Source organism: Heterocephalus glaber, unplaced genomic scaffold, assembly GCF_053883595.1.
Source record: "Heterocephalus glaber isolate CG9 unplaced genomic scaffold, H.glaber_assembly_v1.0 deba00001688, whole genome shotgun sequence".
In the NCBI taxonomy this organism is placed as follows: Eukaryota; Metazoa; Chordata; class Mammalia; order Rodentia; family Bathyergidae; genus Heterocephalus; species Heterocephalus glaber.
In genome coordinates this window covers 5,210,953-5,238,299 of record NW_028258413.1, presented here as the reverse complement: position 1 = coordinate 5,238,299, position 27,347 = coordinate 5,210,953, and the positions used below count along the sequence as shown (strand labels likewise).

The window sequence follows — 27,347 nt, the reverse complement described above, 5'->3', positions numbered from 1 at the left end:
AGAGTGAGAAAGGGCCCCAACTTCCGGCCGCCGGGTGCCTGCCCAAACTAACCAACAAATGTAGCGAGCGAGGAAGAATGTGAGGCGAGTTGGTGATAGCGGATGAGGGAATGGGAGACCCAGACTGAATAGCACTAGGCGCAGAAAGGGGACGACAGAAGGAGGGTTTGAATTTGTGAAACACTCAGGCGTTCAGCGGGGACACCTCATGTGGGTCCTTTCTCGGTGCCAGCGGGTGCGGGACGGTGTCGCTTCCTGTCCTGGAGCCACTGTCCACTGCTTCATGTGAGTGACTTCTCGGAGGGTCTGGGCTAGACAGATTGCCATCGCTGGAGTCCCTCTCTTCCCATATTCGCCTCCAGGAGAGAAGATCTGGCCGGCGGGTGCTAGTGAGAAGTCTGATCGCACCAGCACCTGCACTGGTATTAGAAAGTAGGAAACAGCTTGGGACCTTTTCAGGGAACTAAGTTTGAGCTATGGAGGCAGAGCCAAGGGAAAAGATATTCCTGAAAAAGTAGATCGATAAACATGTTTACTTTTATGTGAGCGTGTGTCGAAGAACTTGAATGTTTGTGGGAAAAAGGATGGGGACAGGAAGTCACTGATTTGGCAAATAGTATTACTGGTCCCCCACGTTACAGGCACCGTTTCAGGCAGTAGATCAAGACCAGTGAACAGATTAGAAACAGCAGTGAATGAATAAAACAGACAAACTTCCTGCCCAAATTGCTGAGCTCACATCTTATTAAGGCAAGCACAAATTGAACAAAGTAAATAAAAGCACCATATTTTAGGTTATGGTGAGTGCTGAAGAGAAAAACTGTCAAGCGTGGAAGAAGGGTATAGTTTGAATTTTTAGTGTGGCCAGAGAAGGTCTCACAGAAAAGATGACTTTCTCGGAGGTGACAGAGATGAGAGAATTAACCATGCAGATATCTCAGGGGAGTGCAGTCAGGCATGAGTACCAGCCTTTGCAAAGGCCATGAAACAGATGCCTAACAGAACAGCAAGGACGTCTGCATCACAGATGAGCGAAGGGATAAAGCTGGAGATAAAATCAAGACGAAAAGGAACAGTCATAAAGGGTCTTGAGTGCATCTACCTTTTATCCTAAAGGAATCTGGAACCCATTGGAAGGTTTACTTCAGTGGAGTGATATTATCTGATTTCCTTTTTTTTGGTACCGAGGATTGAACTTGGGACTTTGCGCTTGCGAGGCAGGCGGCGGAACCACTGAGCTAAATCCCTGGCCCAGTCCGATTTCCTTTTAAAAGTATCATTCATAGAGTGAGAACAGTGGAATGGAAGAAAGACCATAGGGAAAATAGTGAGTTCACATAGGTAGTAAGAAATAACCAGTCATATTCTTGCTACACTTAATGTGTAAGAGTATTTTGGATGAAAGTTGTTGTTGTTTTCCCTGTATCCAGAATTGAACTCAGGACCTTGCATTTGCCAGGCAAGTATGGCACCACTGAGCTAAACTGACTCTATTTTGGATGGAAGTTCAATTATCTTTAATTAGGCCTTGGAAAACGCTAAAAATGAATTGTGTTGAGTTTCAGAGGAGGGACAAACAAGTTAAAATCATGGCTTTGTCATTTATTACTTGAGTGGATTTAGGCAGATCATATAATTTCTCTGAGTATGTCTCAAATGGAAAAAATATCTTACAAGGCTGTAAAGATTAAATGACAAAGTATTAATGGGCCCAGACCATTAAAGTAATAGATACTATTATTAGCTGTGTTCTTGGATAAAAAATGGGGCAAGATGATGGTGAACGAATGGTTAAGCCCTTTTAAAGATAATCTGAACCAGGTAAAAGCCCAGTTGTGAGGTAAGAGAATCATAGCAGGCTTGGATTTACCTCTTTTTAGATTAAATGTATACATCTCACTAGGAAAGAAAGTGTGTGTATTAGTGGTCATAGTTCTGTGGATTGTCCTCCAAAACCATGTGCTCTATGGCCACCCCCTTACCTCATAACTGTCCTTGATGTTTAAACTTCCCAGGACCCTGTGACCTCATTAGTAAAGGGAAAGAAGGCTTTGTGGTAAGGAAAAAAAAATCAAGAGTAAATACGAACCTTCACAAAAAATGGTTTTAGATCTTCCTTCTGTAGGTTTTGGCAAAGGTTGATAAAAAGACTCAAATTCATGTTGGTTGTTGCTGCTATATACTGTATGCTGTGTGCCTCGGGATATAGTGTTCTGTGTATATTTTTTAAAATTTAACTTTAAATTCTTGACTTTTGATACATATTTTAATTGTACCTTAATTTTAACCTAGTTCTAAAGGTGCCATACTGCTTAATACTATCATAAAGATGTTTTTTTCAATGTGAGATAATTTGGCAATTGTACCTAAAATTAATAGGCATCTTATGAATGCAGCCATTTTATAATTGTTACCATCTTGGCTTTGATGATGTGTAGTGTTTACAGTGTCTAAAAAGAACATAAGTTTTTATATAACTGCAATTCTGAAACAGTGAAATCAGAGGTTTTGAAAGGTAGAAGGACCCTGCCAGATTCTTGTGTAGCTCCTATGCTATAAATACAAAAATCTGCACTTAAAACTTAGATGTCAAGGCAGTATATTATTGTTTGAATTTGATTTCTAATGTTGGGCACTGGAATAAGGGATTTGCTACTTAAAAGAAATTAGAGACGACTTAGATGAGATGGGGAGGACTACTGAGGAGAAAGCTACAGTGAAGCAAAATTACAGGAAAGGTGGTTTCAGCAGTACTCTTATGAGTATGTTTTAGTGATTAAGAAGTACCCCAATTTCATGTATTTGGTATCAGACGATAGAGGCCCTGTACAATTAATAGCAGTTTGGGTTTGATGGGAAAGATAATTAGTATCAGAGGACAGATTCATTTAGATGCTACTTTTCAAAAGCTTTCATCTAAAAATGTTTATTACAGTCGTAATTTTATAAAGAAAAAAAGGAAAAGGTCTTGACTAACCAAACACAATTTAGATATTTGGTGCTTGTGCTTTTTTTCTGTTAGCAAATGTTTTATATTTACAATTACTGTACATGGAATTAAGTGTTACATTTTAATTTCACATAATTTTAAAATTTTAACACAGAAACAAAACTAGTATTTGTCAAATTATTTAGAGAATATTATTTTCAGAAGTGCTAATTGGTGCTCCTTGTTTAGAATTGTCATTAAATGACTTGGAAAATGCTTTTAATTATATCCTTTAGAGAAATTATAATTTGAACATTAAAAGAGCTAGCTGCAGCATCAGGCAGACCTGAGTTTCAATCCTCATTTACTAAGTAATTGTACTATCTGAGGCAAATTACTTTTAACTTGTTTTCTTCTCTGTATAATTACAGTATATCCATGTAAAGCATATAACTAGCAATGGTAAATGCTCTTCAAATGTTACATTTAGTTATTATCGTTATCATCTGTGAGAAATCCTACATTTATTAGCATATTAAAAGCTCTATTGGCTCTGAGGAGATTTAAGGTTTTGAAGTTTAGTACTTCATAAAAAGTTGAAAAAATAGTGGAGTGATTAAAGTACTATAATGAGATGAGCAGTAGGATGAATGGTAAAAGATTTGTCTGAGCTTTAAGCAAAGTTGTTAAATTACCATTGTCTCCCTCAAAATAACCTCAGTTTTAAAATTTCTTTAGTGTTTTCTTCGTTTGTCTGAAAGCTTAGTAAGTGCAAAGAACATTTATCTTTGTTCTCTACTATAAACTCAGCCTAGGGAGCAAAATCAGGGACTATTAGTAAAGTTGGATTCATGAGTTTAAATTACTTTCGGGGACCTTGGTAGGTAACATACACGGCAGACAAGGAGGATGTAAGTCTGCATATACCCTCCTCAAGGCCATATACCCTCCTGAAGGCCGTGGACAGGGAGGTGTTTAGCACTTTTAGCCCTGGAACACAAAGGCCTCCCCGAGCTGCATGGTGACAGTCTGTGATCTCCTAGAGACTGGGGACTGCTGCCCACCCCTGAGTACGTATTAAAGGGGCAGGTGGGGGGGAAGGAATTCCACAGGAGATGGCTAGGGAATAGGGGGTGAAAGTGAACTCGTTAGGTAAATTTAAAAAATGAAGCATACAGACATTAACTTGACCCGGGTCATCAGCCTGTTAAGTGCTTTTTTAAGTTGAGGGCTGTTGGCTGTAAGCACTTTAGAAAAAAAAAATCTATATTCTTCACCAGTGCTAGTGATTATTATCTGTATATTACTAGAAATCATTAGCATAAACTTGGGCATCAAAACAATTGAAATGACGGCTAAAAACTACTAGAAAAACCTGTTTCTAGAATTCTCATTCTAAAAACAGCCCTTAACATTTAAGAAAAGTTTTATTAATGGACAGACACGACTAAAAGCTACTCCAACATGTTTTTAGATCTCACAAGACGTTTTTAGTATTGGCGTCACATACCACATTTCTGGATAGCAGTTATCTTTGAGCAGAGGAAATGTAGACACTAGTTGCTCGTTTGTACATTCTATGGTCGGTCCTGAGTTTTATTTTGCCAAGAACTTTTAATTATTGAGAGCTGAGTTTTAGCAAAAGATATTTATTCTTTTGTTGCTTTTTTTTTTTTTTTTTTTTTTTTTTTTTTGGTATCAGGGATTGAACTCTGGTCCGCGTCCTTGCACAGCAGGCGGGGAGACCACTGAGCTAAATCCCCGGCCGGCCCTATTCTTTTGTTAAAGAGGCTTCCTGTGTGATGGAATTGTTGCTACATTGTGGCAGTTAAAATTGTTCAGAGTAACCTAATACATCACTATACCATATTTATCATGGGTGATGACTTATGCACACTTTTGGGAATCTAATAATTATTGCCTAACTATGAGTAATTAGAATGCAAAGCATTTTCTCAAATTTCAGACTTACATACTTTCATATCCATATACTTTTGGGATTTGGTGAATTTTTTTCCCAAGGAAGCTGTTTCTTTTTTTATTATTATTAACACATGAAAATAGTGCATAGTATGGGCTTAAATGTGATATTTTTATACCTGTACATTATGCATGATGATCAACTCAGAGTAATTAGCCTATCACCTCAAATGTTTATCATTTTTTTGTGGTGAGAACATTGAGAACCCCCTTGTCTATTTCAAAATATGATAAATTATTTTATAGTTACCCTACTGTACTATAGAATACTAGAACTTATTCCTTCTCTATATAATTTTGTATCCATTAATCAGCCAAACCCTTATTGTTTTTTTCTTACCCTTTCCAGCCTTGAGTTTTTATTTTAATAACTTTATATTTTAGAGAAGTTTTAGATTTACAGCAAGTTGAACAGAAAGCATTCAGTGAATTTTTTTTTTTTTCCTTCCCTGAAACCAGGAAATTTTATATCATTCTTTAAAAACCAGTTTTTCTTTAGGTATTCTTGGCTAATTGTGCCTTTGGCAAAATTCTGTGTATTGCTTGCGGTGGATTGTTTTGCCTCCTGAGCTATAGCTGGCAGTTTTCATAGGTCTCCTTAGAAGACCTTCAGAGAGAATATAAGTTGAAATGTGCTTTATTCCATTTAGTTCTGTTGAGTTTCCTTCCTTGTATATAATTTACTACTCTCAAGTCTGTTATCATTCTGATGGCAGTAACTATTTGTAGGGGAAAATGTACAAAGAACTTTTTGTTGGCTGTTGTCTTATGGTGTTGCTGAGGATAGGAGTCCTTAGGTATGTTTTGCTCACTGTTATAAAATTAAGAATTAATGTAAATGTATTAATATTACTCTCGTGGACTATATACCACTGGCAAATTAACATGTAACATAACCAAATTCTCTAAAGTACATTTGTAACATGCTTCTCTGTAAGTTGTATTTTTGTTTTTTGTTAAGTCCTTAACCCTTCAGAAAATATAAAAGTCATAACTAGGAACTGAGAAACTGTGATGACACCAGTTAGCCCAGTGTGCAGTGAGATTCTTGAAGGTGAAGTTACACATGTACCCTCTTTTTGTTTTCCAAAAATTTTGCTCAGTGCTTAACCTATGGTAAGCTAACTACCACATGTGTGCTATGCCTAGAATTGTATTAGGTACAGTATATCGTTCTGCCCCTCATCAACCCTGTGAGATATGTAAAGGCACTGTCATTGTGTAAATGAGAAAACTAAGGCTCAGAGAGGTCAACTAACTTGTTCATGGTCACCATGTTAAGTGGCAGAGGGACAAGGGATAGAATTTGATCCAAGGTCTATGTGATTACCTATTCTGTACTATTTTTATCACTTTTAGAGTAAATTGGCAACGCCTGCATAAGGAGGGGCAATAATTGTATGTGCTTAATGGTGTTGGAATAAATAAGTTACTGCCTGAGTGTTTGAAAAAGGACTTAACTGATACTGAAAACAAAGTAAACAGTAGATATTATCTAATATCTATCAGAATTTATGATTCTGCTGTTTTCTGTTATTTTCTATCTGAGTAATCACATAGTATCATTGTTATCCCTCTGTATTTTAACACTTCATGGCCTAAATATGTGTTTTCCAGTAATAGTTCTTTTTGTTATTGACATGCTTTCTCTTTTTTCATCTTTAATTCTCATATTTTTTTATCTAATTATTTGGTTGAAAGTCCATTTTTGCTCAGTATTACAGGTAATATCCATTTCTCAGTCCTACTTTTATTTACCAATTCACAATTTAAAGCTAGACCTTACCCTGAACAAGTATTTGTAAACTTATAACCAGTATACAAAATGTACTTATTTTGTAATGTATTTGTTATAGTTAAGTACAAGAAATATATAGTTATATAGAGCATATCATTAGCTTGCAATATTTAAAAGCATAAAAATTATCAAAGTTGATTTTACTATGCTTCCTGTGTCTCACATGGTGTTTTGAATTATATGAGAGTGAGAAATGTATACAGTTGACTTAACTCTTCATCAGTCATTACCTTTTGTATGAAAATGTATCATTGGACATATTTTAACTTTTAAAAGCTTTCATATAGTTTACTTATAAAAATGTCCAAACTAAATTGAGTAGCTGCATAGTTGTTAAACTGTCAAACTGTCTCCGGTCAAACTGCGATTATCACCTGGTCCTAACTGTGACCTTTTTGTGTTTTCAGTTTGTGGTCATTGTACTTCAGCTTTGCAAAAACTGGTTTTGGCACTTTATACTTTCTGGTCTGTTAACCCCTTTCGATAATAATGACTAAGGATTATTCAGATTTTTTCATTCATATTTCTATCAGTTTCATTGGAAGTGTTATCAGTTTCATTGGAAGTGTTATCACTTCTCTTTATCACCTAGTTTCTTCTTCCTAGTTGTGTAAGTTTGTCCCTGTGTTCAGCTCATTAATTTCTGTGTTTTGCTACGTGGTGCTCTATCTTCCTAAACCTAGTCCTATACTTCCATATATACTGTATTGCAAAAGTCCATGTCTTATATTTAACTCAGTTTTGTAACTAAACTGCTTTCCAAATAGTTGATTTATCAGTGCAGTAAAATTGTATATCCTGTTTTTCCTCTTAGGCTAGGATTTATGATCTCTGTTTTGCAAATTAGTGTTAGTCTTGGAAGATTTTAAACTATTTTATGAATCAGAGCATACGTCTCATGTTTTGCTTCTTCAACTATTGGCTTGTGTGTATTTGTAGGTGACTTATTAGAGCTGTTGGCTCACTTATGAAAACCATTCTATGCTTAAATTATTTCATGACACTTGAAATGCTAGTTTATTTTGAAATTTGAATGACATTTTATAAGCCATACCTTTGCAGATTGTATTTTTCTAAAGTGTATTTCTAACTTCACATTCTTAAATACGCATTACTACTTGTTTGTACTATGTATATTTCATGTACTGAATACGTTTATTCATTATTTATGTTAGACTAAAATAGACATTAAACTGAGATTGATATAATTCAGCATACTAAAATTCAGAAAAGCATAGTACTTTTACTTTAATTTTCTTCATGTAGCCATTTCTGTTTTTCTTCTAAAATTCGGACTTTGCAGTAATTCGAGAAGCATGGTAATTCTGATCACTTCGTGGAAAATGACAGAATTTTAAGGTGATATTTTCACTCCAAATTTTTGTCTTTTTCAAAGCTATTAAAGTTAGTCCATGTAGGATACATGCACTGTGCTAGGCCTTTACCAGCTGACTTCCCTGTTTACATTTCCTTCATTTACTAGCAACCTTGTTTTCACAGAATTTCATTTAGCTTTAATATTGTGTCTGTCACATATTGTCAACACTAGGGTAAAGTATTTTCGGGGTTAGTTTTCTTTTTCTATAAAAGGATAAACTTACAGAGTATTTTTGTATAGGATGGAAATTGTATGATAATTTGATATTTTAAAACAACCTTGTGTTATTTGTCCACTGGCCAATTTTTTAATCAAAAAGTTTAGGATTTATCCAGAGCAGTTTCATTTACTTGAAACAAGGCTTATTTCAGCAATGCTTATGTCACTGTTGCATTTTGAAGTATAAGTTGGTATTAAATCAGGTAAAAACGTACAGTTCATACTGTTCCTAATGAGCAGCCCTCTCTTATCAGTGCGGTTTTTATCTTAGTGTGTGATGTGGCAGCTTAAACTTTAACATGACGAATCAATCTCACAATATTTGTATGTGCATTTTTCTGTATCTTGACAGGATTTTTAAAAAATCATTTGAATTTATTATAAAACTAAAGTTCTAAAAATTGTAATAAAACCCACATCATGTATACTGACATTGCTTCCAAATAGGCATAAGATAAATAATGATGTTTTTCTAATTGTTGATTTTTTTCTTTTAATATTTACTCTTCTTCACACATTCCTCTTAAAAACTGTATATATTTCAATAAACAGTAGAAATATCCAGTATACAGTATTATGTAAAGGGGAGGGGATGTAGCTCAGTCATAAAGCACTTGTCTGGCTTGTGCTGGGCCCGGAGTTCAGTCCCAAGTACTGCAGAAAAGAAAAACAAGTACTTTGTAAGGAAGGAGCTCTTGACTTTAGAGCACAGGAATGATATCCAGTAACTTAGTTAAATTTATATTACTGTTATTACCGTTTTTTCCTTTAAGGTACAGGTCTTGTGTTGTAATACTCTAGTATTTTAGGGCTTTAAAATTTGGAACCTTCTTTTTTTTTTTTTGGTACCGGGGATGGAACTCGGGTCCTTGCGCTTGCGCAGCAGGCGGCGAAACCACGGAGCTAAATCCCCGGCCCCGTGGAACCTTAAATGTCATTAAATAGTGTTTTCCCTGCATTTAGGAACAAAGATTTCTTCTTGTAAATATATTTGGGGATTAGTGTCCTTAACCTTTCCGCCTTGTTTAGTTTGTTGCTCTTCATAGGAAAAATGTTTTTCTAAGATACTGATCAGTTACGTCAGAAAACACGTCCCGTAGAGCACATTTCTTCCTCCTACCATAACATGTCAGTTTTACCTTTGCATTTAGGGTTTTCTGCCGTTTCTTGGCCAAAATGACCACCCGTGAGGCAGTGCTGAAGAGACTGGAGCAGAAGGGTGCAGAGGCAGATCAAATTATTGGATATCTTAAACAGCAAGTTGCTCTTCTCAAGGAGAAAGCAAGTAAGAAAATTTAAAGTTTTCTAGAGAATATGAATTCATATGTTGAAAAAGGGAAATTTTTACTTAGGCGTTTTGATGACAACTTCTAGATGTCTTTAGTATTCAAATATAATAATATGGTAGGTTTACAATAACTAGAATTGATAATAAGTATATAATATGTAGAAAAACGAATTATTTTAAAACTGCTGGATGAAGATTATGTTTTTTAAAATTAGTTGGGATAGCATTAGGGGTAACAAATGAAAAATTAGGTGAGATCAATTATGAAATCAAATACTTCCTATATTATTACATGGAAGAAGATAGATACGTTCATGCCACTCTTTACAAAGGGATTCTCTTAAGTTTTACTTAAAAATTGCAGAATTATGTGCACAAAAAAATCTAACCTGAATTCTGCCCTTCAGGGTTGAATCTAGTTTTGTGGAATTTGCATTGCTGGAAATCAAGTTCAGTGTGCTCTACCACTGAGCTACTTCTCCAGCTCTTTTTAAATTTTTTTTAATTTTTATTTTGAGACCAAGTCTCACCAAGCTGGCCAGGCTGACCTCAAACTTGCAATCCTCCTGTCTCAGCCTCTCGAGTCATGTTGTTTTAATAAACATTAAACTAGCATAAATGAGCTGGCCAAATATTCGGTTCTTAGTGTTGTCCTAGCTATACATACAGGGATTACACTCTTTCCAAATAGTCTTCAAAAAGAAACCATTAAAAACACATTTTAACTGTATTTTCCTGACCCTAGTTTTGCAGGCAACACTGAGAGAAGAGAAAAAACTTCGAGTTGAAAATGCTAAACTGAAGAAAGAAATTGAAGAACTGAAACAAGAGCTAATTCAGGCCGAAATTCAGAATGGAGGTGACTGACTGCAATAATGATAGTTCTTTACTATGTCAGTGTCGTGCCTGTTCTCTTACAGCATCTCTTCTGTGCATTCCTCTCCCTTTACAGAAGGGAGCACAGAAACTTGGAATAGGCAAATGATTTTGCCAGCGTCACAGGAAGGCTGCACAGCCAGGGCTCAGAAACCTAAGCTTTGAATTTTTGTGCCTTACTCAACCTCATCATCACACTCCTTGTTGAGTACTTGCCAAGAAGTAGCCATAATAGTATTCAATTAACGTTTATTAAAATTTATGAGTACTCTATGCCAAGTTCATTATGTGCATTATTTGTTTTATCCTTAAAACATCTTTCTACAGATATAGTTGTTTTCTTTATGAAGAAACTGAAACTTAATAAAAAAAAATTTGCCTGAAACTACATAATTTTTAAATTATTCAAGCCAGCAGATAATTATTTCAGATATTAATATTGTAAGTGAAATTTTCCATTTTATTACATTCAGCATTTCTCGGTAAATTTACATTGTTGTAAAACATATTTTTGTTAACAGTTCTAGTAATTTCAAAGAACCACACAGAACAGCATTTGATTGTGTTGTAGAAAATTACTATAGGGAAGTTGAGACCAAGTGAATTGAGAGCCCCTTTACTGCTTTCTTTTGAACCACTGTCAGCGGATTATTTTTAACATCGTCTAAAGCCCACCTTCAGTTAGCCAAGTAATAGGAAGGGCAGAATCAATGAGGGATGAGCAGAGCTCTCAACTAGAGAGAATGTTGTTTGTCAATAGAAAATTTGAGACTAGTAAATGCTTTCTAAGACTAGTAGATTTGGAATACAAATACTGAATTCAATAAAGTTAAACATTTCAGTGTAAAACTGCTTTTCATTTCTTTCAATGGTTAAAAAAAGTTGGTCTTGTGAACATTAAACTTGTAAACTTTAATTTTATTCATGAAATGCTAGCCCTCATTAGTGCTGTGTTAAAGTGGTGAATTCTACCTAATGGTGGAAACAAAGTAGGAATTCACATTGCTGAAACAAAGCAGTGCCCTTCAGGGAACTTAAAAATACCTCAGGGAAGTGGTCTATGAAGATAGCCAGAATCTAAAGTCCATCCAAATCTCTCATGAGATTATACTTTTCCATGGTCATGGGAGGTATGTAAAAATTACTTAACATCTTAGAACATTGCTGGAGAACTTTATTTCTTTAAGTTGCCTTTTGATAAAAGAATTATACACAAGTAATTCTGACTCCCTCAATGCTAATATAGAAATGACTAGTAATGACTAGTATTGAAACACCTTCCCCGTTGTTAGAGAAAACCTAAAGCCAGCGTGCTGTCCTCGCAACCATGAGAGTGTGCTCTTTGGAAGCAGACTGCCTGTGGGCGTGCTCTTCCTCATCTCTCTGGGGCCGGGCCGGTGTCTTCACGTCTCATCCTTGCTAAATGGCGACAGGGGAAGAATCGCCTGGGGAGAGTGACTTGAGTCGATTCATTTGAAGCATTTGGAGAAGCACTGGGACATGATAAACCTGAAATAAATACCACCTAGTATTGTTTTCTGACTTTAGTAATTAGTGACTAAATAGAAATCATGCCCCTTTTTTGTTACTTTTAGTAATGGTTAAAATAGGTTTCATTTCTTGGGAGCTTTTCTACAGCCCCAGATAATACTGGATACTTGATAGTAATATACAGTTAATTTTTCTTTCGTAAAGGAATTTTGATTTATGATTCACACTTCATGTTTTTAATGTTTTTGTTGGGCTAACATCTGTTTCAGTGAAGCAAATACCATGCCCATTTTACACTCCACTGCAAGCCAATTCTGTGACCGCTGAGAATATGGTACAGTCTGTACCAGGAACTGTATCTTCTGGTGCCAAAGAACAGATCAAAAAAGAGGGAGGGGAAGAAAAGAAGGTGAAAGAGAAAACTGAAAAGAAAGGTAACTTTGACCATTGAGCTTATTTGGCTCTTGGTCGGCTTATCAGATGATGTTAACATTTGTGATGCTGATGATAATGGTGCCCAACAGAAAGCTGAAACTTAGGAACTGGGACAGTATGAGCAGCAGTGTGGTATTGGGACGAGGAAGCCTGGTTCTGCAGGGTGTGGATGGCTTCGCAGGGTGCAGCTGGCCTTCTGAACAGGGGGACCAGCCTCAGTGAAACCAGTGCGATGCCGTGTCGGGTCGCGTACCCACTTTGATATGGGAGTTTTGGGGGCGTCAGACCAGTTGTGAGGATAAGCGGGGGACATCAGTCACAGCGTGTTATCTGAACTAAGGCTCGGGTATTAGGTTTAGGGACCCATAGAACTTACATCGTGGAGCGAGTCACTGCCTAGACAGCCGTGCTTGGGGTCGTGCAGTCATCCTAACCTGCCCCTCCCTCCATCTTCCTATCTAATCAAGCAACCAGTCTTACAGCTCCTACCATCGAAGGAAACCGGAATCCAGTTCTGAACTTTTGTTAAGTGTTAATGTTAGTCCAAGTTTTTTTGATCTTTCATCTGAATCAGTATTAAAACCTCATCTTTTCTGCTACCTTGCTACTAAAACTATTTTTTTCTAATTATAAATCTAAGTCCCCTTTTAACTACACTCCACTTTTTACTAGAATTCTTTTTTTACCAAATATGTCCAAAGAAGTGCTTTTTAAATTTGGTATACATAACTTGCATTATGTTCATAATTGCCTTTTTTGGGTTGCTTTTTTCATTGTCGTTTGTTTTTTGGGAAATAGAAGATGGCTGAGGGATTTGTAAACCAGCCTAAGGCAGTTTAGCGCAGTGTACTTGTCAGTTCCTTTAGGTAAACATCAGTAAATAGCTTCTATGAGTTAGAAATAGGCAGATGCTGTACGTCCTCTCGCCTAACTTCACCACTAGGTGGTATGATTGCAATGAAAGCAAAATCTACTTCTTTATAAAATTTTTAACGAAGTAGACACAAAAAAGTCGTAGAGCCCTGTTCTTACAAGACGTATGTCGTCCCTCTCTTAAGGAGTGGCAGGGTTATTCTGACTGTGGGACTAGTCAGCCTTCTAGCCCGATGGGACAGTATCCTTGACAGGAGAGAAAGCCCAGGAGCGCAGGTAGCCTGGGTCTGCAGCGCCGCGTCCGGGGAACTTCCTGAGGGGCGGAAGTGCGTCACGTCTGCCTGACTCAGCAGGGGAGCCGAAGTCTGCGTGGCTGCTGAGCTTTTAAAACGTGATTGGCGTGACTGAAGAACAGTTTCTGACTTAGTTCTGACTGTTTTGAATGTAGTGAGTGGCTCTATGTGGCTAGCACACCATGTGTTGAGTAGTGCTGGTTACCCGGGACTGTAGCGTAGATGTTGGGTGTAGGATCGCTACTTCCAATGTTCTGCTCCTCACAGGCTCCAGTGCCCATATGGTGTTTCTACAATACTGCATACACATCTTGAGCATCTTTCCTTTGTCAGTGAAACGTTCCTAAAACCCCTTTCCGTAACAAAGCTTGTGGTACAATCACTTCTGAAATGTGGATTCCTAATAATTTCAGATGCCTGTGAAGTAAAAGTTTGAAATATATGTATGGCTGTAAATTATATTATAAATATATATAGCTTATCACATAAAGATAACAAGATTTGATAGATTTGGTGCATGGTGCTGCACACCTATAATGTCAGTACTCTGGGAGGCTGAGGCAGGAGAATCAAGATTGAGCCCAGCCTGGCCAATTTAGAGACTTAGTAAGACTGTGTCTCAGAATATAAACTGAAAAGAGCTAGAGATGTAGCCAAGTACGAAGGCTCTGAGTTCAATCCTTATAACCAAAAAACAAATTTTTGGCGTGTTGTTTTATATATATGTGTGTAGTATCGCCACTTCTCAGAGATCTTAGAAGTAGAGAAATGCACTACATACCTTTGCATGGAACTGGTGAGAGAAACATTTATCAGTGGAATCAAATTTCACAATAGTCTACATCTGACTATTGATTGGGTTGTATGTTCTAAATAAAGGATTTTCATCTTCCAAAGAGTCCAGTAAAATATTTTAAAGGGCTTTTCTAAAGCTGTGTTCCAGAGAAAGACAAACTTTTTAAAATAAAAGGCCATAGAGTGTATGTTAGCTTTGGGGCCACAAAGTCTTTATCACAGCCATTCAGCCGTGCTGCGATGCCCATCGTCCTGGGGTGCCACACATTCTGAGATGAAAAGGAGTGAACATAGATTGTGTTCCAGTAAGACTTTACTTACAAAAATAGGCAGCAGGTTGAGTTGAGCCCGTGAGCCATAGTTTGCCATGCTCTGTATCTGTAATGGGAAATGTAGACGGTTTTTCAGAGAAATAGCTAAAATAGTATCTAAGATTTGGTAACTTAAATAATTCTTTTTCTTCTTATTAAGTGAAGATGGGGTAAGCATTATAATTTTTGTCCTTTTAAGATCATTAGTGTTGCTGCCATGGGTTTCTTATGGCACAGTTTTGTTTTAGTCTGATGTTTGCCCATTGGTGAATGTGTTTTAGGAGAAAAGAAGGAGAAAAAGCAGCTGTCTGCAGCAGGAAGTGCCGACTCTAAGCCGGTAGATGCTTCCCGTCTGGATCTTCGAATTGGCTGTATCATAAATGCCAAAAAGCACCCGGATGCAGATTCTTTGTATGTAGAAGAAATAGATGTTGGCGAAACAGCCCCAAAAACAGTTGTCAGTGGCCTGGTGAATCACATTCCTCTTGAACAGGTAAAGTGTATGCCCAAAATTACGATTGCTTACATATGTCACCTTCCTTCTCTCTTTCTTGATGTCTTTCCTTTACAATTTTGTCTCAGATGACCAAATGATGTAAGCTAGTTTTGATTAGTCCAAATGATTAGTTTGAATGTGAATTCCACAAAAAAGCTGAACTAATTATGGTGGTGTACAACTCTAAGCCCAGCACTGTTGAAGGCTGAGGGAGGAGGATCTCAAGTTCAGGGCCAGCTTGGGTCTACATAGTGAGTTCAAGGCCAGTCTGAACTACACAATAAGAACCTGTCTCAGAAGGAAAAACCTGTAAAACCCTGAAAAAGATCTGTAAATTAAAGTAGAATTCATCAGGACAAAAAGAGTAAAAGATGTTTTATTTTTTAAATGTTTTAATTTTGTATAAGAAAAAAATATTTAAACTAAGTAAAAACAAAATACAAAACATCCACCTTTTAATGAATAAAGGAGTCCACCAAAAATGTTGAATTACTGCTCATGATCCCCTCATCTGTTTGTTTCTCAAATACAAAAATTTTTCCTGGGTTTTAAAGAAAATAAAACTTGATTCTCCTGATTTTGGATCAGTACTTCCTGAGTTTATATAACAGTGCTTTTTTTTTTTAAATCAAGGAACGATAACATTCCATGATAGAATAATGACAAAAACAGTGATGATGAAGGTTGTTGTTTGTGGAGTATTTGATGGATATGATTTACACTTACTCTTGGATCTACTATTGTATACAATTCGGTGTTAGCAGTTTTCCCACTTGGGAAAGTGAAGTGACTTGTTCACTTGCCTTGTTCTTTTTTTGGAGGGGGGGAGGTACCGGGGATCAAACTCGGGACCTTGCGCTTACAAGGCACACAGCAGAACCACTGAGCTAAAGAAATCCCTGGCCCTACTTGGCTTATTCTGACCTGACCACAAGGCTGAGCACCCTGTAGTGTTAACCAGTCCAGGTGGGAATGTAGACAGACTGGAGGCATCTCTTTTTTTTTAAGGAAACAGGAAAATCAACTTTATACATTCTCTGCTAGACAGTGGCAGCCAAAATTTAAAACCAAATCTGTTTCACTCGCTTCTTTATTCATTCATTCCTTAAGTATTTAGCCAAAGACCTCTGCTCTTTAGCTGTGATGAGTTGTTAGGAGAATTTTCCTTTCATGTGTGAGCAACATTTGCTCTTTGGTACAATAGGTGGCTCTTAAAATATCCTCCAGGTGATTATTCTGATCAGCTGTGCAGCTTTAGCCACCAATTTTATGTTTCACGCAGTTGCAAAATCGGATGGTGGTTTTGCTTTGCAACCTGAAGCCTGCGAAGATGAGGGGAGTCCTGTCTCAGGCAATGGTGATGTGTGCTAGCTCACCAGAGAAGGTCGAAATCCTGGCTCCTCCTGAGGGCTCTGTTCCGGGAGACAGAGTTACTTTTGATGCTTTCCCTGGTAAGTATTCAGCAGTTATTTAAATAGTTTAGCAGTCAGTTTTCAGAGTGATTAAATTCAGCCCCGAGTGTGGAGCCACAAGGCTTTCCATTAAATGGTCATTGTTAAATGTTACGCGATAACACATTGGGCATAGTGTGTAACCATCCTCCTATGTGAACACACGTTAACATTAAACAGAGATGTTACTCTAAGAAATACTAGTATTCATACCTGCTTAGCAGGAGAGTGTGACATGAATGGAGAACAAATTAATGTCCTGCAAAATTATTTAAGCTATGGAATTGTCTCAAATTATAACACAAAATGCAGAGAAGGGAGAAAGATGCCTAATTCTCAAAATGCATCTATTAATATATTTGCATGTGCTTTTACTTTAGGATATAAAGAAAATCCCTGTGTTATATCCAATTATTTAATAATCTAGAAGGCTCTCTAATACTGTAGCATTTAAATTTGTTCCTTGATGCTTGATTATTAATGAAGGCTTATAGTTCTTTTATTGTTATCACACCTCTCTTTCTCTTATCTCTGCATCAACAGGTGAATATTTCACCATTCAAGTCCATTTTTATGACCTGAATTTACTTTAGAATAAATTGAAAAGAAATTTTTACCCACTGACTTAGCATTAGAGGTGATAATGAGCCAGCGTGGATTCCTTACCTTTACTGTGTTCCTGGATCTATAGGTCATTTTGGATGTTTGTACACATGGACTCACATTTTTCCACAGTTTGGTGTTTCTTCCACATTCTCCCTAGTGCCTTCCCATTGTGGAGAAGTTAATATTTATAAAGTTTGTAATATTTATAAGCCTACCTTTAAAATAATCTGTGGGTTGTTTGAATTATTTTCTAACATTTATACTTAACCAAGCTGAACAGCATTGAATATCTGATAAGATTTGGGCCATGGGTTCTCTTGGTTCTCATCTTCCATACAGAAAATCTGAAAAGAGAACAGTGCAAGACCTCGAGTCTTACAAAATTTTTTCTTAGAGAATACCATGGTTTATCAGTGCTTTAATTTTAAGCACCTGTTTGACATTGTAAAGCTTAAGTTGTCTACTGGTACACTTTGATATTCATGTGATGTGCTCAGTTTCTAGAGATCAACATTTTATTTTGTGTTACATTTGGTTAGAAATTACAGTTGGGGCTCAAACCTTTGCATTGTTGTTTGGCCTTCAAACAAAAATTTTCATCCTTGTTTTTCCCAGTTTCACAGCTGAAAACTCCCACAGAATTTAGACAAAACTGAATAATGTGTTAATGACACCTAAAGCTTTACCCACCCTCCCAACTTAAAATCGTACATGTGGGAAGCCATACACCTTAGTGTTTGCTTAGGATAGCTAGTCCCTGTAGCACCAAGCGGAGTAACTTGAATCACTATTACATCCAGGAGGCTAAAGCAATGACAGCCTTTTAAGAATGTGCCATTCTTAGTCTAATAATAAGGAGGAATTTCCACTCAGACTCTGAATTTCTAAGATCATGCTTATTTCCATTGATACTGAGTCTTGTTCTAAACTAATAGTTAATCACAAAGCATAGTTTTAGCTTTTGGATTCATTTGTTCTGAGAACCGAGGTTGTCTACACCTGACTGCCTGCTCTCTAAAGTCCATTTTGGTTGGGTTTCTCTTCCCACTCTCCTTCCAGAACTGCCCCAGGTAAGTCACCGTCACTCCTGCAGCTCAACAGCTGGTTCTCAGTCCTCCCTTAATTAGCCTGGCTTCTGGCACCCTGCTGTCAGTGTCCTCCTGGCTCCCAGGGTGCTCTTTTCATCTCCTTTGCGCCCTGCTTTTTATCCCTTCTCTCTCCTCTTGCCACTGGAGGCCCTCAGACCTCGGTCTTGTGACTTTTCTTTTTTTTCCCATGCCATTCCCTTGGTCATTTCATCCAGTTCCTTATCCAGCAGCCTTGTGGACTTCTTCACTGGCATGTGCCAGGGAGTGAGCATCTGATCATTCCCCTTTCCATGGTATCTTATCTTATCTCCTTCAGAAAACCCCACTGTGGAAGGCCACTTTGGAAGGCCAGTCCCACCCCAAGTCTCCTGAGCCTATCCAGAATCATGCTTACCATTCCCGCCACTACCACGCCGGTCCCAGCACCAACATCTCTTATCTGGATAACTCAGAAGCCTGCTCACTGCTCTCCCTGCTTTCTCCCTCACCCTTCTTCCATCTCTTCAATTATTTCATCCAGATTGATGTAAATCAGATTATATTATTGCACATAAATCCATTCAGAAGTTTCCCTCTGACTGAGTGCAGGCACAGTCCTGGAACAGTCTCTGTGACTCCCTCCACTCAGGACTCCAGTTCTTCCCTGGATACCGGATGCTGCTCTCTCATTTCCCCCTAGATTGCTCCCTCATCCCATGCAGAGCTTTCAGGTGGACCAGTGTCTGATGTAAGCTAGGAACTCATTAAATTGGTTAAGTAAAATATTTTAAAACTGCACTCTTTGGAGAACACAGCTGAGTATCTTCCTTCGGTGTTGGGAAAACCATTCCTATGAAACCACCAAACTATTTCTGTGTCTAGATTAGCTTTGCAGAATTAATTGACCCATTCTTTACAAAGCTGTATCCACAGTTGGTAATCATCGTTATGATCCAGAAACTCAGATTTGAAATTTCATGTTTTATTCAAAAACAATAACTAAATTAGGACTAAAATTATTATGGGCATTCCAGATGTTTAAAGGAAGTTGATGATCAGTGAACATTCTGTGCAAAGGAAAGGCCTAATTAAAATGAAATTTCCAGGGGGCTGGAGATTTAGCTCAGTGGTTCCAGCGCCTGCCTGGCAAGTGCAAGGTCCCATCTTCAATCCCCGGTACCAAAACTATAAAAAGAAATTTCCAGTTCTTATTCCAAACCACAGAATGCCTAGAACGCTAGATTTGCACTTCTTGCTTTTTAGAGGTTTGACATGCTGAGAAGACAGTTACAGCTTTGTATCTGCACAAACTTTTCTGGACTTTCTCCTTTCTAAACAAGTTCCTATTTCCTGTGTGTTTTTTTGTTTGTTTGTTTTTTGGGGGTTTTTTGGTACCGGGGATCAAACTCGGGTCCTTGCACTTGGGAGGCAGGCGGCGAAACTACTTAGCTAAATCCCCGGCCTCCTGTGTGTTTTATTTAGAATGAATTGGCCTAAAATAATCTCTGAATAGTTAGTTCTTTTACAATATGTATAACCATTTCCAAATGGCAGTTATTGGCATATGTTTAACAATGTCAGGAACTGTGCAGATTTTAGCTTTAAGAACTCGTGTTCATATCACCACTTATCTTTTAATAGCCATGCTAGAAAAAAATCCCAGGAAAATAAGTTCTAGAAAGATTTAGCATAAGGAAAAGAAGACTTCTCTGAATAGCTCATTAAAAGCAGAGATGTTTAAAACTGGATGTTTATTTTTTCAGTGGCAGTGATTCAACCTCTTACTGCAAACTTTCACTGTATCCTACCAAGTAGTAAATGGTTGAGACGTATTTTGAGTAAGCCAGAAACTTAACATGGCATCTGAGACTTTTTTAACACAGACTTACATTCTGTGTTCAGAATGTGAGCTTTTATAATCTTTAATTTGTAGTGGTCTGAAAAATCTCAAAGTACAGGCCTACCGTGGAGATGCTGCAGGTTCAGTTCGAGACACCACAATAAGTGAGAACAGCAATTCACATATTGTGAATTTAAGCCCCAGACATGTCTTGGCTTCCTGGTGCATCTAAAAGTTACTTCACATTGTGCTATAGAATACTGAGTGTTCAATGACATTATGGCTGAAAACAGCGGATGTACCTTCATTAAAGAAATGTTTAATGCTCAAATGTGCCGGTCACCCTTTGAGTCTTGCTGGTGGATCTCACCTCAGTGCTGTGCTGTGCCTGATCTGACCGAGGCTGCCAAGGCTGGGCGGCCATGGTGCATTCTTAGAATAAGAAGCAGGGAGGTTTCCAACACTGACCTGTCTTCCGCTCATGAAGGGTTTCTCTGTAGCACGCGATGCTTTTTGACGTTTACAGTATACCTCCTTGCAAAACTGGACTGAAGACTCAGGTGCTGACTGCCAGTACTTTCTTACCTAAGTCCGCGTTCTCTGATGTCATTTCTAGCATTCACTGCGTCTCAGAAAACCATTTTCTTTGCTCCTCCTTCTAGTTCTCCTCACCCATTAAAGTTTAATCTTGAGATTGCAGAAATGCAGGTGGATCTTCAGCTCTACTTCCAGCTGTAGTTCTCTTGTTGTTTCTACCACAGTGTAGTTCCTTCCCACTGAAGCCTTGAGCCTCTCAAAGTCATCCATCAGCTTTGGAAGCTAAAGCCCTGTTTATGTTGATATTTTGGCCTCTTGAGAATCATGAGTGGATTTAATGGTGTGTAGAACAGTGAACTGTTGGCAGAAGGTTTTCAATTTATTTTGTCTGGATCTGTTAGAGGAATCACTATCTATGGCAATAATCGACTGACAAAATGCATTTTTTAAATGATAAAATTTGAAAGTCTGGATTGCTCCTTGATCCCTGGATTGCAGAGTGGACACTGTTAGCAGACTTGAAAACAACGGGAATTTCATTTTGTGTCTTCATTAGAGCTATTGCCTGACCAGAAAGAATATGTTGAAAAGATTTTTTTTGAGCAGTAGTCTCAACAGTGGGCTTACTACTCTCTGTGAACCATGTTGTAAACAGATGTGCTGTTCCATTTATAGGGCACAGACAGAATGCATTTAGTATAATTCTTGAGGCTCTAGGATATTTGGAATGGTAAATGAGCATAGGATTCAACTTAAAGTCACAGTTGCATTGGCCCCTGACAAGAAGAGAGCCAGCTTGTCCTTTGAAGCCATCCGTTGACTTCTCTCTGGCCATGAAAGTGCTTACTGGCATCTTTTGCCAGTCCACAGCTGTTGCGTCTGCACTGGAAATCTGTTGCCTGGTATAGCCACCTTCATCACTTAGTTGGATCTTTTGGGTAACCTGCCACAGCTCAAGATACTATAACATCTTTCCTTCAGTCCCATGAACCAGCCTCTGCTGCTTCCAGCTTTTCTTCTGCAGCTTCCTCACCTCTCTCAGCCTTTGTACATTTGCAATGAGTTCGGCCCTTACTTTGCATTAGACCCGTGGTTTAAGGGAATGTTTGATCTTCTATCCAGACCACTCAAACTTCCTCCACATCAGCAGTAAGGACATTTCACTTTGTTACCATTCATGTGTTCACTGGAGCAACACTTGTGATTTTCTTCAAGAGCCTGTCCTTTGCGTTTACACCTTGACTGTTGGCACAAGAACCCTAGCCTTGGACCTATTTCCAGTGCCTGCATAGCTTCTTCATTAGGCTTTGATCATTAAGCTTCATCACTTTCACCTTTGATTGAAAGTAAGGGTCGGGCCGCTATTCCCAGAGGCTGTGGTGGGGTTATTAATTGGCCTAATCAGGTACAGATGTATTGCAGGCCAGAGGCGAGGGATGGAAACAGGATGGAGTGGGGAGGTGTGAGTCAGTAGACCTGTCACACACACAGGTTATCAGCTCAGGGTTGCTGTATTATTTGGACATGGCTTGTTGGTCCCCACAACAATTGCAATCATAATACCAAAGATCACCGATTACCCATCACCGTCACAAATACAAATAATAAAGTTGGAGATCTTGAGAAAGCTAACAAAAGGTGACACAGACTCAAAGTGAGTGCGTGCTTTCAGAGAGACGGCTCTGCTAGACTTACCTAAGACAGGGTTGCCACAAACCCTTAATTTGTAAAGTTCAGAATACCTCCAAAGCTCAGTATGGCAAAGTGCAACAAAACAACATATGCCTGTAATAAGTTACTCGTTTTTAAGATAATTTTAATCTTCAAAATGTATTTTTTTTCCTCATATAGTTACAAGCAAGGGAGATAGTAAATTATAGAATGTGGAATATCTACTGTTTAAATTAGCTTTAAAAAGTGAAAGCGAAGGCTTTCTGGCACTGATGTTAATAATAGACATTTGTCTAACTTCTTTGTTAAGCCCTTGTGTAAAAGTCTCTTATATAATGTTCAAGAGTTGAATTGTTTTTTCTTTTTTGTTTTTTGAGTTGAATCTTTTATCTCTGTCATGCACACAAAATGAGGAAGCTGAGCTTTGTGCTGTAGCACAGCTTTTGTTCTTGAGGCTTTTGTCTTCCCTTCTGTGAGAATTCACTCACACCAGTTAGTAAGAAGCTTACACATGAATCCGAGACACCTTGATTCTTAAACTTCTTGGTTTGGCAACATCTTCTGGAGCAAGGGCGCAGACCTGAATGAGAGCTCGGGCCTCTCTGACCATTATCTCTGCATTGAGCTTGCCGGCATTCTGGAGTGCACACTTCTCCACACGATCTGTTCATCAGACGAAGCTTTCAGACTCAAGAATGATGTAGAAACAAGTAAAGATCTTGTGAATCTAAGGGGAAGTATACTTTCACATAGTTATTTTTCCCATTCTGTTTATTAGAGTTTCTCTCTTGTCCAGTCAGATGGTCCTAAAGAGGAAAGTCATCTACACTCGTCTTTCCCGTATATTCCATTGCATGTTCTCCTGCTGTAAACATCGTGCAGTTGGCTCTCCTGTCATCTCAGAAAGTCTGTAGGGAAAGGGCAGTTTCCTATGTCCTTGCTGGTTTCGTAGTCTCTGAAGAGCTAATAAAAGGGAAAAGAGACACTACGTTGGCTAATACGATGTAATCCAAATGCGAGATATCGGTAGTTCTGGTAATGGAAAGACATTTCCACGTAAGAGTCACTGGGAAAAAGATCCAGAGTCTACACAGCTCTCACTCCCTAAAAGTCCAGTAATGAATGCCTGATTAAGAGCTGACTTGCTCTTCTTCCTTGTTTCCTGAACTGCTTCTTTATCCCAAGTGTTATTGAAGTCTCTGCATCTAAACCTGTGTTGAACTTTACTCTCAATTTTCCTATCAATAAGTGGAATTCTTTTGTCTTTAAGCCCAGACCAGTTAATTCTGGTTATTTGTCTTCTATTGGTTGTAAAGTTTGTGATTTGATTTACTATAGAAAGATTAGGGCAGTTATCCACATGTACAAAGGCTTTTTCTTCTTTTGAAAGCAGAATTTATCAGGAGGCAGGGTGCTGCAGAAGCAGAACATGAACTTTGCACTTGATCTTAGCCAAAAGGCCGAGAAACAATGAGAACATGAATTTTGATGTCAAATCCTGGCCCACTTAGTTCTGTGACTTCCAGCAACTTATCTTCTCTCTCCTTCAGTTTCCTTATATTTAAAATGAAAATTGAGGCTGTTGTATAAATGTCAAGTAACAACATCCGTTCCTAGTGTGTAGAAAATGCCAGTCCTTGTGCCCTCACTACTCCCTCTGTCTCTTTCCTTCTTACCAAGGAAAGCAAATGAAACCCAGAGCAGTTTTCATGCTCAGCTGGATAATCCGAGCACTTAAGCTGTTGTTATGTGTTGAAATCTAGAGTAAAGCATAAGCTGTTTCCACCAATTGTAAAAACATAAATACATCAAAGTTTGCCCTCCTCTTCAGAGTTTTTCTTTACATGTGAAAATAAAATGAGTATCTTACCTTTTTAATAGTTTGGGGAGCAAATTCATTGAGCTATATTGCTTGCAGAAATACTATCGTAACAGTAAAAAACTAACATTCCTGAGGAAATGATTAAAATCTGTTTTACCAATTAAGGATATAAACTGCTTATAAATATAAAATGAACATCAAAAGTTTGCTGAGGTCTGAAGATTGGAAAGTGCTGCTAAGACAATTGATGAGGCATCCTTGGGGCTGATTGCTTTTGTATTTCTGTATATTTGTTGATTGCTTTGTTGGTTTTTCTTCATTGATTGGCTGATTTTCCTCCCCTCACAGGAGAGCCTGACAAGGAGCTGAACCCTAAGAAGAAGATTTGGGAGCAGATCCAGCCTGACCTGTACACCAGCGACGAGTGTGTGGCCACCTACAGAGGCATCCCCTTTGAGGTGAAGGGCAAGGGAGTGGTCAGGGCCCAGACCATGGCCAAGAGCGGGATCAAGTAAGGTCCAGCACTGCCACTGCCGGGACAAACAGGAGGAGACCCTAGGAGCCAGAAAAGGGGTGTGCGGTGCTGTGCCTGGCTCATCTTTGTGTGTCACTTCTCTTTCACACTTAACTAGTCCTTTACTTGCTATATTTTGTTTTCAGTCGGTTAGGGAAAGCTGTATTTCTACATGAGGTTTTTGATCATTTATAATGGAGGGAGAAAGTTGCCTATGTTTTGTGATAATTTATTTTGTAGGATATATATTGGTTAGCAAGTTGTTTTTTCTCTTTATATTTAGATAACTTAAACGAGGTTAATATTTAGTTTGTTATTCGAGAACACGTGGTGAATAAATTTTTAGGCTGTTAGAATTTCAGTATATTGTATACCTGTGTTATAAATGTCCTCTTATAAGTGACAAATTGGAATTTTTATCAAACTTAGAATGACCAAATGTTGATTCTGAAAGTCAAACATCATGAAATCTTGGGGCGATGGTATTTGAACATTTGTAGTTTGCTGCTGAAGTAACCCTGATATATAACATGTAAAGTCACTTGTTAAAAAAACTGAAATTCCAAACTAGAATTAAACTTTTTCTTTCCACATGCAAAATAATTTGTGATACTAATTTTGACCAGAATACTTAAGGCTGGTATATTTATTTTTTATGTACCATGATACTGTCAATATATTAAAAGAAATTATAGCCTCAAACTTAACATAAAACTATATATTAAGGTGCCAAACACTTATTCTCTCTCATCTTACAAAACCTGTAGGAACAGTGAGGATTTATGAGCCTTTATGAGGACTGTCACAGCCATGAAATGCTAACTGATGACTTGGGTTACCGAAAGAGAAAGAGGCCCCTGTAGCCAAGAGTGTGCAACCTGCTTGAAAACACACACAAACCCTAGCACCATGGATGCCTAGTCTCCATCCTCCAGGAAGGAAGAGCGATGAAAATAGACCAAGCAGCTAACAACCCTTCATGCTGTAAAAAGTACAGGGTTCCTTACTTAAATCCGTGAGGCTCTGGTATTAGGACCATTATAAATGTTGGATCTTCATTCTGAGAAACTGATGGTGAGCAGAGCCTCATTCACATCTGTGTATCGGCCAGCGCTCACTAGACAGACAGATTTCAGTTATGATGTACAAACACAGACAGATTACAAGGTGGGCTATGGTGGGCTACAGTGGCCGCTGACCTTGTGTGGAAGGTAGAAGGGCTGTCTGCGTGCTGCAGGTCTGAAGGGTGCAGTCAAAGCTCCGAGGCCTGGTGCTCACTGCAGAGTCCTGTGTGAGTCTATGTCTGGAGGCCGAAGAGTCTGCACTGGCAACCAGGATTCGGAGTCCTGGGTGAAGGCGAACTCCTCTGAAGACACAAGCAACCCGAGCAGACTTCCTTCTTTGTTCCGCTGTTATTCCGTTCAGGCCACAAGCCTGTTGGTCGGTGCCACTCACACCCAGGGTGGGTCTCCTGTCTTCAGTAAATCCCTTCAGCCACACGCAGAACTGTGCTGGCCCAGTCAGTCGGGCGCTTCTTGCTCCTGTTACTTGGCACAACAGTTAACTGTCACAATCTGATTCCTAAACACAAAGGAATTTCAAAAGATATTTTGTCCTCAAAATATATTTTCTTTTTGCATTTATATTTTTGGTGCCAGGGATTGAACTCAAGGCCTCACACTTGCCAGGTAGGCACTGTGCCACTGAGCTACATCCCCGGCCCTTTCTTTTGTATTTTTTTTTAAAATATGTTTTCTTTGGGAAATGACTTGATGAAAAAGGTTTTTGTGAGTCTTTTGTTCTAATTCTTGTCGATTATGTAATTTCTTTAATTTTAATGAAGTTTGAAAAATATTTCATTTAGTTGAAATAGTCCTCTGTAGTCATTTTCCCAACTAAATATCGCCATACTCTAGTCTCCTATCAAATTATCATTTTGATAGTAAAGCCCAAATTAATGACTATCACATATGTAGAACCTGGAAATTTTAACAATTTGTTCCTTTGTTAAAGCCATGAGCTAGCACATCGGTGGCTGATTTCTGGCCGAAACTGATGAAGTTCCACCACAGACGAGTACACTGCACAAACTTCAAACACCTCTTCCCTTTCTCAGGCACTGCATTATATCTTACTAATTTTATCAAGTGACCACGTTTCCTTCCACAATCCCCTAAGATCTTTAGCACGTAAAAATCCATGCCAAAGAGAGAAAGAAGTTGGGGATTAATGCACAATCTTTCCATTTACCTAAAGCATTAAGTTACCAGTTCAGCCCTACATAGGAAAATATTTATTACAATTAGTGATAGAAACTATCACTGTTATGACATTAACACTAGTTAGGAATAAAAATACATTTAGACAAATAGCAGAGATATTAAACCAGGCAAAGAGCATCAATCAATTTATAAATAATGGTAATATATTCTCTACATAGCAATTTTTCCTCATTTTAAAATACCATTGTAATTATCTTTCATAATGTTTGATCTCACCCAAGTCTAATTTATCTCAATCCTAGAATATTAAAGGAACCCGAAATTTATTTAAAAGATCCTAAGGTAGGGACTGTGTAAGAAAAGCTGGTACTCTTAACATCCGCTGGAAGGCAGCCACACAAGAGCGTATTGGGAGAGGGCTGGTCATATTTCTTCCTTTCATAGTTTTCAATACC

The 27,347-nt window shown here is 38.2% G+C and overlaps 1 protein-coding gene across 4 annotated transcripts; it reads left to right on the top strand.

Moving 5' to 3' along the window:
* Nucleotides 1-95: 95 nt before the first annotated feature.
* Nucleotides 96-27,347, top strand: Aimp1 (aminoacyl tRNA synthetase complex interacting multifunctional protein 1). Of its 4 annotated transcripts, none has more exons than XM_004866233.3 (7): nt 96-285; nt 9,456-9,589; nt 10,338-10,451; nt 12,229-12,393; nt 14,948-15,159; nt 16,445-16,613; nt 24,505-27,346. In XM_004866233.3, exons 1-7 carry the CDS (start codon nt 209-211, stop codon nt 24,669-24,671), a joined length of 1,038 nt encoding a protein of 345 aa, XP_004866290.3. In that variant the 5' UTR covers nt 96-208; the 3' UTR covers nt 24,672-27,346. The 4 variants fall into 4 exon arrangements, with proteins under 4 accessions (XP_004866290.3, XP_021101113.2, XP_004866291.2 ...); XM_021245454.2 differs by having other exon boundaries at nt 258-1,459; XM_004866234.3 differs by having other exon boundaries at nt 263-422.